The sequence below is a fragment of the Corvus hawaiiensis genome, chromosome 19 (assembly GCF_020740725.1).
Source record: "Corvus hawaiiensis isolate bCorHaw1 chromosome 19, bCorHaw1.pri.cur, whole genome shotgun sequence".
NCBI lineage: Eukaryota > Metazoa > Chordata > Aves > Passeriformes > Corvidae > Corvus > Corvus hawaiiensis.
In genome coordinates, this window is record NC_063231.1 from 6,996,573 (window position 1) to 7,014,523 (window position 17,951).

The following is a 17,951-nucleotide window of genomic DNA, read 5'->3' on the forward strand; positions in this document are numbered from 1 at the left end:
AAATAATTTAAAATAATTAGAAAACTGGAGGGGAATGTCAGTGTCTCCAGAAATGTGCTGACACCCACATTGTTCTCTTTGGATGGCAGTCCCCTCCTCCAGTTATTTCTCACGTGGACTTGCTCCCACCCTGCTGGCTCAGGGATTGCCCTGTCCATTTAAATCAGGGTGTGTGTGAGGTGTTTTGGGTGATTCCTGGCACGCTCTGATGCTGGATCATGTGGCTGGTTGCAGGTTGGCCTGGTTTACATGTTCAACCTCATCGTCGGAACGGGAGCCCTGACCATGCCCAAGGCCTTTGCCACAGCAGGATGGCTCGTCAGCCTCATCCTCCTGCTGTTCCTGGGATTTATGAGGTAGGATGTGAGTGTGTGTCTTTAGGGGACTGGGAGGTTCAGCAGGGTGAGGACAGTGTGAAGACTTCTGCTGTTTTCCTGTGTGCTCTGTCCCTCTGCTCCTTGAGTGTTGGTTTCTGCAGTGGTGTTGCCTGTGGACCTGATTTGGGGGGGGATACACTTCCTGACTCTCTGCTACATCCCATTTCCTGACTGATGGGAAGGACTTTTTTTCCTCCAGTCCAGAGTCTTCTGGAACCTTTATCCCAGCTACCTTTTTGACATTGTCCTCGCTGTGGATACATTCCATGCTTGCCTCTGGCACGGATCAGTTCCCCAAACACCAACCAGGTCACAGGTGGCACAGGGTCAAGTCTTTGCTTTGTGGCTTGCAGATGTGTAAGCTTTCTCTTTCTCACAGCTGCAAGAGTGTCAGGAACACACATTCCTGTATATTCAGGCCTGTCTTAGCCCCTCCAGACCTGTGCTGCTCAAGACCTTGGAGGTGGTCTCCTGTTTGTCATGCTGGCTCACTGTGAGCCCCTGCCCAGGTGCCTCCCTGCTGGAGCAGCAGGTGGAGCTGAAGGCTGTGGATACAGCACTGATTTCTAAGGAGTTACTGATACAATTGCCATCTTCTGGTGGGCTGGGAATCGCTGCTTGCTCCTTGCTTGGTTTTAAAATAAAATAAAACAAAATCCCCTCCTGCCATTTGTATAAATGGACTTTTGAAGTCCCAGCCTTTTCAGTAACCAGCTCTGCCAGCCTGAATGTGCCTTTGGTTTGGAGGCAGAGCTTTTGGGATCTGTTCTGAGCTGCTGTGCAGGGGGACAGTATGGTCAGTACTGACTGTACAAATGCTTGTGAGTGCCTCACCTCAGAGCTGGGTGCTGCAAAGGTTTGATCAAATGCTATCTGTGGGGTTACCAGTAACTGGGAGCTTTAGAAGCAATTCCTTTTAGCTATGTTAGTTTAAAAGCATAAATTCAATATATGGAACTCAGCACCAGCAGACAATCCTTCAAGGTCAGCAGAAGAGCACAAACCTCCAAACCTGTGCACCCAAACTGCAGTGGATTAAGCTGAGAAGACACAGCTCAAAGTGCTGCATGCCTTGGGAGCTCTGTTGCTTTTGTCCTGGTACTTGTGACTTCCTTGTGCCCACTGGGCACCCTCACAAAAAGCCTGGGTGGAAATTGCTACACAGGCCTCAGCACTTCCTTATTCTTGCAAAACTGATCTCTTATTTGAGCTTGATAGGCAAGTCCAGTTCCTGAAGCAGTGAGAAACCACTTTAAAGCCTTAGATTGATTTGAGGGGGTTTTAAAATTTATTGATTCATATTATAGGACTGGTTTTAGCTGAGATAATGATATTCCTTCCATCAGTGGCTCTCCCTGTCTCCCTGGATGGCTTTTTCGCTGTCCTCCAGTATTTGCCTGCATGTGTGATCTGCTCCTTGTTCTTGTATTGATGCTTTGCTTCTGATGCCATGTGTAAGATTCTTTAAGGGACCAGAGTACCTTTGCCACAAGCTTCAGAATAGAACTGGGTTTGTCCTAGATTCTAAAAAGAGGAAGGAAACTTGCTTTCTAGCAAAGGTCAAAGTCCTCTTGCTGCCTTCAACCCACAGGAACACCAGGAACGTGCCTTCCAAATATCTAAAGTGTTATTATATCTGAAGGTGTGTTATATTTTACTGTATGTTGTGGTCTGCTTGAACACCTGAATCTCAAGAGCAGAAGGGAGCAATAAGCTGAGATGAAACACTGTCAAAACAGTGTGTGGGGAGCTGGCAAAAGGATTGTTTTGGTTTGTTTGTTTGCTTCAACAAACAGATGGGAATTATTCTCCATCTCTCTTCAGTGACAGTTCTTGACTATTACTGATGATATCAATTGAATTTTTCTCTCTGTAGCTATATGACTACGACCTTTGTGGTGGAAGCCATGGCTGCTGCAAATGCCCAGCTGAGATGGAAGAGAATGGAAAAACACAAGGTTTGTGTGGGGTTTAATTTTTCCTTTTTCTCCTGTTGTTTTATCACGTAGGATTTTCCTGGCATTCCCTTGCATCTTTGCCTTGCCTCGTTACTAACTCTAAAGAAATAAATTTCTACTGTACTTAACTTTGCCATATAAAATATAGCTGTTAGTTCCCTGTGGGGTTGCTCATTAAAGACAGGATTTTCTGTTCCTGCTTTGAAAAATCTCTTGTGCTGTTCACATTTCTTACTGATCACGCTCTCCTTGCCCAGAAGCGCTGCTCACTGAATGTGGAGAGGTGGCAGCCAATATATTGGTGCTATTTGGAGTGTGCTGAGGACTATAAATCCTTGTTGATCTCAGGTCATTTAACTGGGACAGGCTGGGATGTCCTTGCTGTTCCTCGGGCTGTATCCCAGGTTGTGGACAGTTCTGAATTATGTCCTTGCTGTAAAACTTGTGGCATTACTGGATCAGAGGGAGGCATAATTGTTTGCACTAATTTAGACCCCTGCCTTGGTATTAGTGGGATGGAGTTAGGAACTAGACCTGCCTGCTCTGGATAGATATGGTTGGATTTATTTTTTTCTACCAGTTCTGCAACACTGCAGATCTGCCGGAAGTTTCCAGCTTCCTTGTGCCACTTATCGCTGCATGAATTGGGCAGTGTTGCTGTGTGTGTGTTATGACCCGGGGCTGGGACAGCAGAGCCTGTCACTCACTTCAGCCTGCTTTGCTAGTGTCCTCTTCTGCCCTCCACAGCATCCCAAGGGCTCCCTGGTATTGCCTTTGCTTGCATGTCCTACCCTCCCTGTTTGGGACCTTCCTTTGAGTGTCTGGAACACTCAGTGTGACCGTGGCACTGGGGGTGGCACAGCCTGTACTGTGGGTAGCAGATATCTCAGCAGTGGTCTGGTCTTTTCATGCAGGAGGATGATGAAGATGAGGATTCTTCTTCTGGAGTGTCTGACAGTGATGTTCTCCTCCACGATGGCTACGAGCGAGCAGAGACGCGGCCTATCCTGTCAGTTCGTGAGTACCCAGTTCATGCTTTCACTGGTGTGAGGCCTCTTCTCTGCAGACAGTGTTCCAGTGGTCTCCTCTGTCCGTTTCACCCTTAATTCCACATGCTCTCATCCCAAAGTCCTCAGCACTTGCAAGATAAGACTCATTGAGAATTCAGTTTGCCTTCTGCTGCCTGATAAAGATCTTTTCCTTCTAGGTCACTAAGATGAGAGCATCTTATTTTCCAAACACTTCTAAACTAGCTTTAGCAGAGTAATTGGCCCAGTGACTCTGCAGCTGTGGGGTTGTACATACTGTCCTTCAAACTGCTGCTAGAGCCTCCCAAGCATCCTGGTAATCCGGCCTCAGGGCTTATTGGAGGGACTGGTTGAAGCACTTCTTGTTTTTAACTTGCAGAGAGACGTGGCTCAGCCAATATCTTTGAAATCACTGAGAGGGTGGAAATGGGCCAGATGGCTTCCATGTTCTTCAATAAAGGTAAGCGATGAACATTTTCAAGTCCCTGTGGGTCCTCCTGCACGTTGTGTGTATGGCTGTTCTGTAAGTTTGCATGCTTCTCAGTGTGGGTTTGCATCCTGAGTTTGTGATAATTCCACCCAAATGTGCTGTTCCTTCTCTCTGTGGACTGTATTCATCCTTCTTTGTGATATTTCTACAAAGTATTTATGGGCCAGCTGGGCCAGAACCTGCTGTGGTGAGCATGGAACCAGCAAAACACTGCAGGTTATGGGACCAGTTTCTTGATACAGACAAGTGTAAGTCAGTGCCTTTTCTGACTGCACTTCACCTACCTCTGAACTGCATCTGTCCTCTGTGACCTCCGCTGTCTGAAGCCCAGCTGTAGTGTTTTCCAGCTCCATCTTAGTTGTAGCATTTGAGAGTAAGACATTCAGGCTTCCTTGAGCCCTGTAAATAGCAGTCTGAAGGAGAGAGACTTCTGATAGGAGCTTCTAGGAATTGTCTGCATCTGGGGAATCATCAGGAGAGCTGGGACATGAGCTGCTGAAGAGGTCCCTGCTGAGGATATGATAGACAGCTGGCTTGTCTTTTTGCTTTTAAATGTCTTTTGTATGCCAGGGAACAAACTTGTAACCCTGCTGTAATAAAGCCCTATCCGTTCCTGTGTGTGATAGAAATGCAAACCACAGTGATGAGGATTCTGAAACTTGTAAAGCAGGACAATGAAATGCTGTGCAGAGCCAGAACATCATCAGACACCATGGCTGTGCAGTTTTGAGCCTGTCAGGCCCCATTTTTTGTGGAAAGTGATGTTTTTCCCTTGTTCACTGGCCACCTTGCAAAGAGGTGATGGAAGGCTGGGTTTTTTCCACTGCATTACATCAGTATTATGCCAGTGTAAAGCTGTTGCCTCTGAAGGACAGCTGGGCTTAAGGAGTGAATATTCTTTGAACTTTATTTTTTGATTTTAAAGTTAATTGAATAAAACCTTTTAATTTTCCTGCGTGCCTCTTCGGGGATTTTGTAGATTTGAATCCACTTAGGACTATCAAAATAATCCACCTTGGACTAGGCTGCCATGTTTTTAGTCAGAGAAGTGAAGTGTGTCAGAAACATCTTGTTCCTGGTCTTGCCTCTATAGCACTGAGTTGTTACAACCTTAGGCAAGTTTTCTTGCTTGTTTGCTTTGCTGTGTGTGAAATACGGTGAGCACATCCCTGTCTCCGATGTTCCTCTGAGGAGTAATACTTGAGAAGTGCTTTGAGAGCAATCATGTGAAAGGGTTCAGCAGTATTACTGAGCATTGGGCTGTGGAGGGCTGGTGATCACAGGAGTCAGTGTGTTCTCATCAAGTTTCGGGAGGCCCCTTCTTTGCATGTGCTTCACAGGGGAGCTGGAAAGGACCCCCAGAAGCCAGGCAGGTTCTGGGCCTCTCTGGTAGTAGAGGGTGCCTCAGCCAGTAGAGGGTGCTGGGAATATGTGTCCTCTCTCTGTCGGCGCTGATGTAGCTTCTGAGCAAAGTGAAATAAACTGCTTAGTACTCTTAAATCTTAATCCCTCTTCTTAATGTTGCTTTAGCCAGACTTATCTGATTTCTGTGTTAGGGATCCTCCCCAGGGTGTACTCAGCCCATTGCGAAGGGATGAATCCATCTGCAGGAAGGTGGCTGGAACAGCTGCAGACCATGGCCTGACCCCGCTTGTGACTTGCAGATGGGATGAGGTGCCCGCAGCAAAGGGCCTGGGGCAGCTGTAACTCATTTGCTGCTTTCCCTCTGTCTGAGCTCAGCAGTGAGGCTCCATCCCTGTCACTGAGTCCCGATTCAGAGACACCCTCTGGCCTGCAAGTGGCTGCAGAGACAGACAGGTGAAGGGCCTCCCTCTGCAGGTCCCTGCTGAGGTGCTCCCTTCCCACAGCTGCACAGAAAGGCCTTCAGCAAGGGCAGCTGATCAGTGACCACTTAGTGCAGAGAAACTGGGCCACACTGGGGAGTTCCCAGCTCCAAGCACCAGCCTGTGAGGTTTCACAGCTGGCAAATGTCTGGGTGTTTACTCATGATATACAAAGTATGGATCCAAACCCACGGTGATGGAGGGCTTCACAGCCTCCAGAGGAAAGGCTGATGAAAGCTGTGCAGTAGACCTCAAAACCCCTGATTTCTAGTGAGTTCTCTGCTCCTTTCCCTTGACTGATTTTTATTTTCAACAATCTGACAGGAGTTGAATCCGCAGTCCTAGGAGATAAGATGGGGATAAATCTCAATTTCAGATTGTCTGCTTTCTTAAAGGGAGCTGACTTAGGTTTAGGCTGTGAAGATCCTGTGTGCTCTTTTGAAAGAGCTGGCTCTGAAAAACTACTTTTTTTCTTGATTTAATATTTTTATTTTTTAGCATGCAATGTTGGGTGCTTTCTTCTGGGACTGAGCAGTCATTTATTGCAGCAATAGATTCTAGGCACATCTATCATGCTGTTTCCTCACAGGAAGTCATTGATTTTTTTTTTTCACCCTGTTTTGTGCCCAGTAATGAAAGTATTGATCAGGGAGGGTCAGCAGCAGTTTATAAAAGAGCTGATGCTAAATGTCTTGGAGAGGATGAGTTTGGGAGAGGAGTGTCACCTGTGCTTCCTGCAGACAGAGAGCTCTGCACTGGAATGGGGATGGAGTGTGTGCTGCTGGGTACTGGCTGGTGCTTCTGTGGCTTAGCTGGTCACATCAGCCTTATTTTGGGTGTGTGGGGCAGCTGAGTCCTGAGACCAGTCACAGATCCCAAAACAGAATATCTGTCTGAGTCAGTGTAGTCCTGAGCTTCATGTCTCTGCAGCTTCTGTCCTATGTCAGATATTTTTTAAAACCTTCAACCCTTCTTAATGGGAAATTGGAGAAGACTGGTAGGTAGTTTGTTGCTGTTTCCAAAACAATTCAGAGACTCCCTAACTGTGAAGATGTCTTTCACAGAGCAAGAAAACAAGGGAAGAGCTATATGGAATGATCTGACAATTTCTGTGATAGGTCCATTTGTCTCCAGGAGCAACTCCAGAGCACTGATTTAGTGTGCTACTGTACAGAAGCAGGGAAGTGCTCTCGGTGCTTTCCTGATACAGCCCCTTTTATGCTAAGCAGGTTCAGCATATGGAATAAGTTATTTAAACAAAGGAGAATGCCTATTAATGTTTCCTGACATCCAGGGATCCAGGGGCAGTGTGATGGCAAATCATCAAAATATACTTTGGGGTACCCAAGCACACTAGGAATGGGTCCTCATTCCTGCAGCAGTGTTATCCTTGTTTGATAGTTGTCACAGCTGTGAGTGTGAGGTTTGCTAAGCTGCACTGGGATTAAGCATCAGGTGGGCATCACAACTTGAAAGTATGAGCAGGTTTCTTAAGCTGTTTTCCTTCAATGTCAACTTCCTAAATTAAATAAATTTGAGGCTTTTATTCTGTAACTCATCTGACTCTGAAATAAAATATCTTCCAATTTGTTTTTCCTTGGTGAGATTTATACAGACGTGCTTGCAAGAAGAGAATCCTGGAGTCTCATCAAGCATTTCTTTATCCCTGTAGATTTTAGCCCTTCACAGCAGTGTCTTCTTGTGCCTCAATAAGGCTGTTCTATGCACCCAATTAATTTGTGTAAGGTTTTTTTTTAATCTCATAGGTGAAGGCAAGGCAAGATTTAAATTAAAAATAATTTTTAAAAGCTGAGGAAAAACCTATCCAAAAAAGCAAGTAGGGGCAGGAAGAGTGTATGTGGTGGCATCAGGGTAAGTAGGCTGCAGAAAGAGTTTTAAAGTTTGCAGGATTGGACCTTGGCTCAAGTTGCCAGTGGTAGGGAATCTCCCAAAGCAGCTCCATTTCAGCCCATTGGAATCTGAGCTCTGCAGGGCCAAATCCCTACAAATCCCTATTGTGAAGGTCCTGCAGGTTTGCAGTCAGAGGGTTTGGAATCAGCAGAGCCTAAAAACATTCTCTCTACATTTCACTTTGTCAGGCTGTGCTCACACTGAGTCTGAGAGCATCACCTGGATGTTTGCCTGTGGCTGTTCCGAGCTGACAGCTTCATCTGGCCAGTGACTTATGTGAGACCTGTTGGTCTTGACTGCAGGATGGGCTTGAACTAGAGGGTTTAGTGACAGTGCCAGCTATTGAAGGAGGCATAGTGGAGCTCTGAGACCCCTCATGCCTCATCAGTTCCTGTTCCATGGTTAAGTTCCCTGAGCTTGGGTGGAGTTTGCTGTAGAAACTATGGAGACAAATGGTGATTTAAGACCTTAAAAATTTGTATATTTGAAGCGCAGAGTACAAGAGTCTCCATGTACTCTGCTGAATCTGGACAATATTTTCTTTTTCTGCAGTGGGTGTCAACCTCTTCTATTTCTGCATAATTATCTACCTCTATGGAGATCTGGCAATCTATGCAGCAGCGGTGCCAGTCTCTCTCATGCAGGTGACCTGGTAAGTGTGCTTACTGCTGAGGGGCTGTGTGCTGCCAGGGGACAGGGCAGGCTTAGGGTTTGATGGGGTGATAAGTCTGACTAGGATCAGCTGTACTTTCCAAAACATGGGATGGAGAAATGACTCAAGGACAGCTCATCTCTTGTGGGTGGGAGGTGAAATTGTTTTGTATTCCCCACCTGAGTGCTTGCTGCCTGCCTGCAAAGTAGCTGACCTGATTCCAGACAAGTCCTCAGATGTGAAGTATTTCCAGCTTCAGCACTTGCAGACATGGGACTTGTTGCTCCACAGTTTGATTGCAATACTCTGCAATGTGTTCCCTTCTCTGTCTCTTTGGGTAAGAGCTGGGAGGTGTAATGCTTACTAAGCCTGAGGCCAGTGAGGGATGATGGTACATGGACTTAGCTCTGGACTGGGAGTGGTGCCTTTCTCAAAGAAACAGATAATGAAAAAGATTGGTTTGATCAAATCTGAGCTGGATTTGGACTTGTATCTCGAAAACGGAAAACCTCAGTGAACCATAAAAGACTTGAGCTCACCAGCTTGATGATCAAATGATCAAACTTGCAAATAACTGCAGGCAATTCAAGAATTTGCCTTCAAACCTCTGGTGCTCAGTGACTTGCTGTGTTACACCGTCCAGAAAATGTAAGAAAGTGAGTGTGATCAGGGACAGAGAGGAGGATTGGCCTCTGCTCATTCTTCTTTCTTGAATGCAGGAGAGGGGAAGACATCTGCTAGGAGTTAATTACTGTCTTCTGTTTCTCCCTCCTTTCCCAGCAGTGTCACTGGCAACCATTCTTGCAGTGTTGGAGATGGCACAAAGTACAACGACACGGACAAGTGCTGGGGGCCAATTCGAAGGATTGATGCTTACAGGCTGTATCTGGTGAGCTTCTTGAATTGGGATGACTATTGTTGCCATTTAAACTCTGCTTCTAGTGCATAGGGATTTTTATTTCTCATAGAAATAATGTAGTTCAAGTGAACAACAGAGTATGAAACTTCTGGTTCAGTCTGACTTTTTTGGCCAAATACCCCCTCCCTATTCTTGGGGACATGTCTGTGTTTGAACTTGTTGGGCATCAAAATGATCCTTACGGTTTTGAGTTTGAGTTCTGTCCATCTTGGTGTGTAGTTTTATATTGCTTAAGCAGGTGAGATGTTTTTGCCAAAGGCTGGGTTTTTCAGTGGCTGGCTAAGTAATATTCACTTGGGGGTAATTGTTGTCAAGATACTGAAGTCTATTAAACTCACTTGAGTGCTTTAGAATATAAAATAGCCAGAGTTGGAAGGGACCCGCAAGGATCATTGAGTCCATCCTTTATGTGAATAAAATTGTTAATGCTGCAGGAGAATCTGCTACTTGAAAGATGATGGAAACAACCAGCTTAGACAACATCCAGTGCTACTCACTGCCTTAGTAATAGCTTTGTCTAGTTCAGGATTGTCTATTGCATCTAATGCTGTGCTGGGGTTCTGCTCTGAACCCAGGGTTCTTCCCAAAGGATGATGAACATGGCTTCTCTAGAGCTTGGGGAGCGCTGAGTGCTTGTATTTGGAGACAGATGTCGGTAGGGCAAAATGGGAGGAGGGAAGGATGCCAGTGCTGCATAGTGTGGCTTCTGTTAAGGGTCTCAGTGAGAATTTTAAGTAAAAGGAATGAGGATGGCTGCGTGTGTGCAGAGAAATCCAGAGGTAATTTTGGAGTTAGTACATTTTGGACATGCAGTGGATCACATCCAGTGTTATTGCAAAAGTAAGAGATAGGCCTCAGAAATATTAGTGAATGTCAAAGTCTAGTTAATTATTTAAGAGAAATATTATTGCTTTATTAAATTCTGTCTTGGTCTGCTTCTTTAAAACTTCTAGAAGATTGAAGATTTCCTTCCTGAATTTCAATAACTCTCCCTGACCCAGCAGAAGGAGCTAGTCAGAAAAAGCAGACATGCATTAATTACTGCCTGCAACTCTCGGATATTATGTCTATAATTCATGAAGATAATTGTTGTTACATCTTGCAAAATTAAAAAAATTAAGACTCTGTAAGCATTAGACTTGCAGTCTGTGTACATAACTCTCAGAGGAGCTTTTCCCTCTGCTTGTCTTGTGGATTTGGAAAATAAATATCTGCAAAGTCTTTGCTAGTGGTTAATCCTTTCCTGCTCAGTTACTGGGATGAGGCTTCAATGTTGTTCTCTGTGCCCCCTTAGATGGAGGGTGGGATTGTTTGTGGGAGAGCAGACCAGTCTATACTGGTTTACTGGTGGGGTCACAATCACTGTTTTCAGGAGGCTGCTGGGTGTCAGCATTATCTCCAAGTCGTGCTTTTCTGTTAAGGTCTCTAATGCTTATTACTGGGTGAGGATGGGAGTAAACTGGGACTTGTTCTGCCTTCAGCTCTTCTGGTCCCACTCCCTGCTTGACCTGTGTGGTTTCATTCTCCAGAAAGCAGAGAGGATGGTGACCTCCTTAGAGAGGGATAAGAGATGTAATAATTTATAAAACACTCAGACCACAGTACTGACCCTGGCTCTGAGTTTGGGCTGCCTCTGAAGTGGCTGTGCTGGCTAATATTTTTCCCCTGCTGTCCTGGTTAATATTTTCCCCACTGTCCTGTTTGCAGTGTGGACAACCAGTGACCAGTTGAGTTCTTAAACTTTCTGAGAGAAACTGGGGGATGGGAGGGCAGGGGAAGGAAGTCACTTGACTTCAAGCAAACAATTCAGTAGTAAACCACTGTAATTATCTCTACACATTTTGTCCAAGCTTCTTGTGTATAGAAATAGAGTTTTGAACATGCCAGAAAAGCTGAAACCTGCCTGTCTGAAGGGGAAAACGCAATATGAAAGTGAGGAGGGGTGAGATGCATCAAAAGCACAGCTTCTCTTGGTCCCAGGGGATCATACCCATAGAGAACTATTCTGTTTTCTTAACTTTCTATTTTGAATTCTTGCCTGATGGAATAATTCAGGTTCCACGTTTCAGTGGACAAACAAGGTCTCTTTTTGCAGACAAGTTCCCCTGTGGCAAGGGGACAGATGGACACTGTGATCCCAAAAGAAAGCAGCTGAGTTTTTGGATCAGCCCATTTGTCCTAGATGCCTGCCTCTAGTTTTCCTACCTTATCTTAGTACTGTATTTAGGTTTAAGTGACTTTTAGGAGTAAGATGGGTGGATGTAGCTGAAACTTCTTGCCAGTTCCAATGAAGCAGTTCTCTGGAAGTAGTGTTGTATTTCATACTCTGTGCATGACCCTACAGAAAACCTATTTTGGACTACCAGGAGAATGATCTATTTGAGGTTTTCTGGACAAATGGTGCCAATGGGAGCTGCCTTGTGCCAAGTCCCACCAGTCTGCCAAAGACCTGTGCTGCCTTCCTCCTGTCAACTTTTTCTCTCCCAAAACTGTGTCTTCTTTTCAACAAAAACCATTTCAAACATTGACTCTTCAAGCTGGGGATGGAGAGAAGAATAATGACTGACGTAAAAATCCTTTTTCACGCCTTATTGTCTAAAAAGGCTTCTGGAAGCTGTCTGTGCTCTGATTACTGTGAATGGAAGCTGAAAACTATGTACATAATGAGAATATTTAGACAGATTAAATTCTTCTCTTGAGACTTGCTTGTCTGTGCAGCATCTTTATTGCTGCTCCAAGATTTCACACCTAAGTGTGTCTGCAGAGTCTTCAGAGACCGCTAGGCCCCTATTAACCTTTGTCTGAACAAATGGTTGTCTCACTTCTTGTTTATAAATTGCTTTGGAAAATAAAGACTTGCAAAACAAATAAGTGAAGGCAAGGGCAGGAAATATGTAAATAGACTTTTTCTCCTGTCCCATCACTTGCTGCTAATATTTGCCTCCTTTTTGGGACCATAAAAGACCTGAGAGGTTTGAAGGGTGAGCCTTGCTGTGCTGTTCCACTCCTGTGAGGGCAAGACCCTGCAGGACAAACGGGCTGGAAGAAAGGTGTGTGTTGGGCAGCCCAGCGACCTTGTTGAAGAAAAGCAGTGATCACAGTTAAAGCAGATCGATGGCTTTCTATCTTTGCTTCAGACCTGTCACCACCCTGCCATGTCCTCAACAGCTGGAGTGACTCCCAAGTCCCTTGGCTGTCTCTGGCAATGGGGAGGACAGGGTCACGTTCTCTCAGTGCTGAATTCACACTTCAGTGCAGTTGCTTTATCATGCTCTCTGTAGGGTCCACAGGGCTCTGCTGTGGAGGTCGTGGGGAAGGGGCAGCAGATTTAAGTTTCAGATCTTTCATCGTAACACTTCTTTGTCTTTCTGTCCAAGTCATGTACGAGTGTGACATGATAGTCCCTGTTTCTAGAAAGCAGATACCGAGATAAATAAGAGATTAAATCCTGGGGATCAGCAGCCATTCAGAGTGTCTGATCCAAACTGTGTTCATGACCTGGCAAACAACGCTTCTGTTCTGCACCAGGGCAGCCGTTGAGGCTGAAAGCTCTACTCTGTTCCCAGCCCTCCTCTTCTGGCAATCTGGGACATGGTGTCTTCCCATGATGGAAAGGAAATGGCTTAAATTCTCAAGGGGAGCCGTGTGCCTTTCAGAAGAGGCACTGGCACAGGTACTCCTGGTAGCCTGGCTCGGTAGCGCGTCAAAGCCACGAGGTGCATCTGTTCTGTCTGAGTCTCTGTTGGTTTTTTTAGCTGATTGGGAAGGGACGCGGCATCCGCTTGTGCCGGTTCACAGATGCTGCAGTATCGCAGGCAGCCCAGCGGGTGCGGGCCGGGCGAGGATGGGAGCGCAGATGGTTTAATGGAGATTATCCCAGTTGGAAACGTGCTTGTGCAGTGAAGAAAATGAGCGGGCTCGCAGGCGCTTACTGTCCCTCTTCAGGAGGGACAATGTCACCCCGGCCTGACGCTCTGATCGGTGGCCAGAGCAGGGCCGGGCTGCAGCTGCAGGAGGCTGTGCAGGGGGGTGAGGGGGTGGGCTGAGGACACACGTACCATTGTAGCATTGCTCAGTGCCGGCAGAACTTCATCAGCAAATGCCAAGGCTGAGCTGATAAGTGTTGATGTGGATCCCGTCGGCCTCGGCGCGGGGCTGCCTTCCTGGAGTGCTGGGCTTTGTGTGTCTGCTGCTGCATGTGCTCTGCTTCCCTCTATGGCATTTCTCCTTCCAGGCTCTGCCTGTGCCCTGCTCTGGGTAAAGGTGTCTCAGATTTTTATTGTCGAAACGGATCTTTCCAAATGCATTTACCTGCACTGGGGCAGTTTTATCAGCTTGTTTGGTACACGATGCTCTTGTGGCCTCTTGGTCCATTGTTGGCCTCTGTAGATTTTTATTTTTCGTTTTTTGATTTATATTTTGCCTCCCAACACTGATATGAGAGGAGCCCTCATGGCAGTACTTGAACATCTATGCTTGATCTAAACTGTCTGTGGCCATCTGGGATCTGGAGCAACAGAGCTGGAGCAGTGCTGCAAGCCAGAGTGCTTCTTCCAAGGGCACCTGGGTTTTCTCCATGGTTCCCTTTGCAGCAAGTGCTTTTCCTTTGCCCTGCCTTCCTCAGCTGTACCCTGCAGCAATATCCGGTAATAAATGGGTCACAGCTGCTGTCTCCTGGATATTTATTCTTACAGGTCTCAATGTCTAGAGACCTTGAGAGCCCATGGTGGGGAAGGAAGCTGCCTCAGTGGCAGGAGCTGGAGCAAGGAGGGCTGATTTCACAGTACATCAGTCAAAAAGGTTTGGGACACTTGTCCTGGGCTCCCAGAGTGAGCCAGTAAAAGGAAGGAAAGCTGATGGAAGTTTATCCTGATGGTGTGAAGTCATCATCTTGTTTAAATAAATTGCTTAAACTGTAGCATTGTTGTGTTCTAGGTTACCTCAGCTTGCAGTAAGGATGCAGCAGGACTGGGGCACTATTAGCTTGTCACCCTGCATATCCTATAAGAAGTTGTTCATGGGTAAGACCTTCTTGCCAAAAATATTGCATTATATTCCTTCCCACAAATGCTTTGATGTGGTTTATTATGGTACTGATATAGAAATAGAAACTAATGTACAAAAAAGTCAGCTGCTACTTCTGTGCATAAAGGCAGTTCTGAAAGACTTCAAAATAAGGAAAAGCTTTTCAAGAGTCCAGAATATTGTGCCATTTCTGTGTGTACAGGCCACCTGAGTTTTGAAGCATTGCTGTGCCACGAGAGGAATTAGTACTGCATTAATTATCAATATCAGTAGGGCAAATTGTTACAGGTGCCTCTGACATACAGCATTGCTTGGCTAAAAGCCCTGTCTCAGAGGCTGATTGGAGTCTTCTCATGCCTCTCATCTACTCGGCCTCCAAAAAGTAAGGTCAGTTAAGTTGTTGCTTTGGTCTGAAGTGGTTGAAGAGGGATAGGAGCCAAGTTCTGCTAAAATAAATGGTGTCTGGATGTGGGATGGGAAGGCAAGTCTCAGCTCTTTTTATTGCACAACTAATAGGTTGAAATTGGCACACAGCCTTGTTAATATGGCATAAATCCTGCCTCCTTCATCCTGGTCCATTCTTCTGTGGCCTCATCAATAAATCCTTTCAATTGCTTGCTCATCATATGCCTGTGACAGATAAACTGGCTCTACTGGAGGTTTCCAGACCCCTTGCGTTTCCTTATGCAAAGGGATCTGCAGATAATAACTGGCCTTGTGAAAAAGAGGTTCCTCCTGAGCCATCAGGAGGAGAGGCAGATGAGTGTGGTGAAATATGAACTTGTTGTACCAGTGACCTAAGAGCTGGAGCTCAGCTTCTGATGGGTGATTTTTCTTGCTTCCTTTTAACTGATAGCATTTTAAGTAAAAGAAACATCAGCCAGAAAGCAAACACTGGGTGGGAGAGTCAGCCTTTGGGACCAGACTGAAGCAACTGCAAGAACCACGCTTTGAAGCAACTAACATTAATGGATTAGCTTGTCTCTTTTCACTGGAAAATCAATAGTGCAGGGGACTGGAATGTGTTTTCTGTACAGAGCTGTCTGTTCACTTCACAATGAGAAGTGGGTTTTTCCTAAGTGGAGCTTGGGTTGTGCTTGTCACTTGGACGCTGAGCTTTTCCAAAGGACCAGTCCTGCCTCTCTGGCTCCTCCAGCAGGCTGGCAAGGGCTGTCTGGAACGGAAGGGTGTGGTGGTGCTGCTTGAAGGCATGGCCAGGTGTGCTGTAGGTGCTACCAGGCCTTCAGAGAAGCAAGGTGGCTGATGCAATGGGCAGAGGCCATCAGTGAGTTCAGACACTCTTGGCTTCCCCAAGGAGGACTGTCCTGCACACTTTAGTGCTTGGTTTAACTTACTTGGTGTTGGATGGTGAGCATGAACCTTGGAAGCTAACCAGCTAAACAAACTGGATGAAGCAGTGGCTCTAGATAGATCTCTGTTTGCTTTTCTGCACATCCTGCAGCTGGGAGCTCACCAGAGGTGATGCTGGGCTCAAACCACAGCCCTGCTGCCCAGCACAGCCACCCTGCCAAGGCTGAGAGGCCATGCTGCTGCTTTCCCTGAATAAAGCTGTCTTTTGGAGTCAGCTCACTTGGGCAGCAAGGCACCAAAGCTGACACTGTTCTCTCCTGATACTGGAGACCAATCTCTCCTGAATAGGGCAGGTGTCAGAACCAATATATGTGATCAGCCTCTGCCCACACCGAGTGGTAAACGTTTAAAAAGGGCCTTTTAAAATTCCTTTCTTGGACTAGGCTGTTCCAGCAGAGCCACAAATCTTTGGTTTTCAGAACATTTGTAGAAAATAAGTAATAAATACATTTCCCTTGTGCAGTGTTACTTTTTGGACAGCATCCTAGGAGCCAGAGTTGGAGAAGACCTGTTAAGTCAGCTAAACAGACCCCTGGGAAATGCAATATAAGCCTTTTTCTTAACAGCATATTTTCCAGTATTTTGTTTGGTGCTTTAGCACCAGCTTTGTTTTTAAACAGAGGTCTGACCTTGCTGCCTGCTTGATTCACATCAGCATTTTCATCGAGTAAGACAGCAGTCTTGATCTCTCATCCCCTGAAATTACCATTAATTCCTTAATATACAGGTAGAAAGCACCAGGGCTGCAGAACTGTGCAGTTCTGCTGCTCTGAACGTTATCAGAAGCTGTGGAGGAAAGCTCTGGACAGACCCATATCTCTTTTTACTCCTAAATAAGTCTGCAACTTAACGTCATCCTAAATAGCGCTGTATGACTGAGTGAGATCACTGGCGCTCTTGTCCAAAAATGTGGATTTTTGGACTACATCAGCAAATCCCACACGTAGCTCATGCCTCTGTAAGCAGGACTATAAATACAAATAATGCAGCTGGGATTTATCTTTTAAGTTGAAGGCAGTATAATGCTCTGGGGCAGAGCTGATCTCCCAAGCCTGTTGCACCAGTTTGGTGTGCACCTACAGGGAAGAAAGCTGGAAGTGAACAGACACCCCACTAGCCCCGGGCAACAAGGCTTAATCTCTTCTTTTGTGCTAAGTAGTTACAAAGTGAGGGACTTTCCTTCCTTTCAGGCAACTCCTGCATGACACAGTGAGCAGGGTGATGCTGCCCCTGAAGCTGCATCCTCCAGGCAGCTGGAGAATCCTGTGAAACTCAACTGAGAAGTTTGTAGGGGAAAAAAGTAAAGAGGAAAACTAACAGCTTAGTGGTGGAAGCGCTGTTGGTGTTGTGGCAGACAAGGGGTTAGTGGCCTTCAGGAACATTCATCCTTGCTGAACCCAAGTACCTCCTAACCCTGGCAGCTTGTAGCTTGACATGTTTGCAGGGCCCTCTGTGCATCCGTGTCACGCTGGTCCACGTCTCTCTTGCTTTGTGCTGTCTAACCCCGGGGCTTTTGTAGTCAATAAAAATGCTGTTGTAGTTGCCAATGCCCTGCCAGGAGAGGCAACAAATATGCAGGAATTTGGGGCAGTATCTGTGTATAAAGATGATGCCCTCACACTTTCTTGGGGGAAACTCATTAATCTCTCATACCACGCTAATGAATTGGGGAGGCAGAGAGCAACTCCTCAAGGTCACCCAGTGTCAGGAAGGAGGAAAGCTCCACTTTCATACGCTGTGGGAGATCAGAGCAAGCTGGTGGTGGGGGGTACAGCCAAACTTGGCTCTGCACCTTCTCTGCTGTCCTTCCAAGTATCACAACCCAAGCATTCAGCTCTCCTGCATCTATCCACTTTGCTGCTTCCCTCCTGCTTGTTCAGATGCAATTAGGAGATGCAGAATAAGGGGGAGCCAGGGGTCAAGGAGGCGGTAAAGTGATTACAAGATGCTGCAAACGGCTGTGCCATAAATACTCCAATGATGAAAAATTAGATGCCAGTCACCTCGGGGTTATTGCTGGCCTCTATCTCTCTCTTGTTGTGAAAAATGATAATGGAAGTGTATTTACCCCAGAGAGCGTAAGCTTGCCGCTGGCTGTGATCCTGCACACCCCAGGTATGCCAGGGACAGAATCCTTGCACCTAATGACTTTCTGAGAACACTTTGTGCCTGAATTCCTTCAATTTAAGTGGAGAAAGAACTGGTATTTCTGGGTATTCTTTCCAAAGTGGAATGTTCCCGGTGCTCAGAGATTGGCCAGTTCCAGAAACAGACTGTGGCCCTGAGTAAGGACAGGGAGAGGAGAGCAGCACCCTCAAGTACTGCCTTGCTGTCCTTGTGCTGCTTCTGCCTTGGCCTCCCAGAGCTGCATGTGGA

At 46.2% G+C, this 17,951-nt stretch overlaps 1 protein-coding gene across 3 annotated transcripts in view; it reads left to right on the forward strand.

Moving 5' to 3' along the window:
- TMEM104 (transmembrane protein 104) overlaps positions 1 to 17,951 on the forward strand; it is a 43,831-nt gene that overhangs the window by 3,083 nt on the left and 22,797 nt on the right. For 2 of the 3 annotated variants that reach the window (XM_048323677.1, XM_048323678.1), the window contains exons 3-8: positions 235 to 356; positions 2,254 to 2,335; positions 3,250 to 3,352; positions 3,743 to 3,823; positions 8,161 to 8,260; positions 9,041 to 9,149. In XM_048323677.1, the coding sequence (XP_048179634.1) occupies positions 235 to 356; positions 2,254 to 2,335; positions 3,250 to 3,352; positions 3,743 to 3,823; positions 8,161 to 8,260; positions 9,041 to 9,149 (597 nt within the window). The remainder of the gene's footprint in view (positions 1 to 234; positions 357 to 2,253; positions 2,336 to 3,249; positions 3,353 to 3,742; positions 3,824 to 8,160; positions 8,261 to 9,040; positions 9,150 to 17,951) is intronic. The other variant, XM_048323679.1, reaches the window with a different exon arrangement.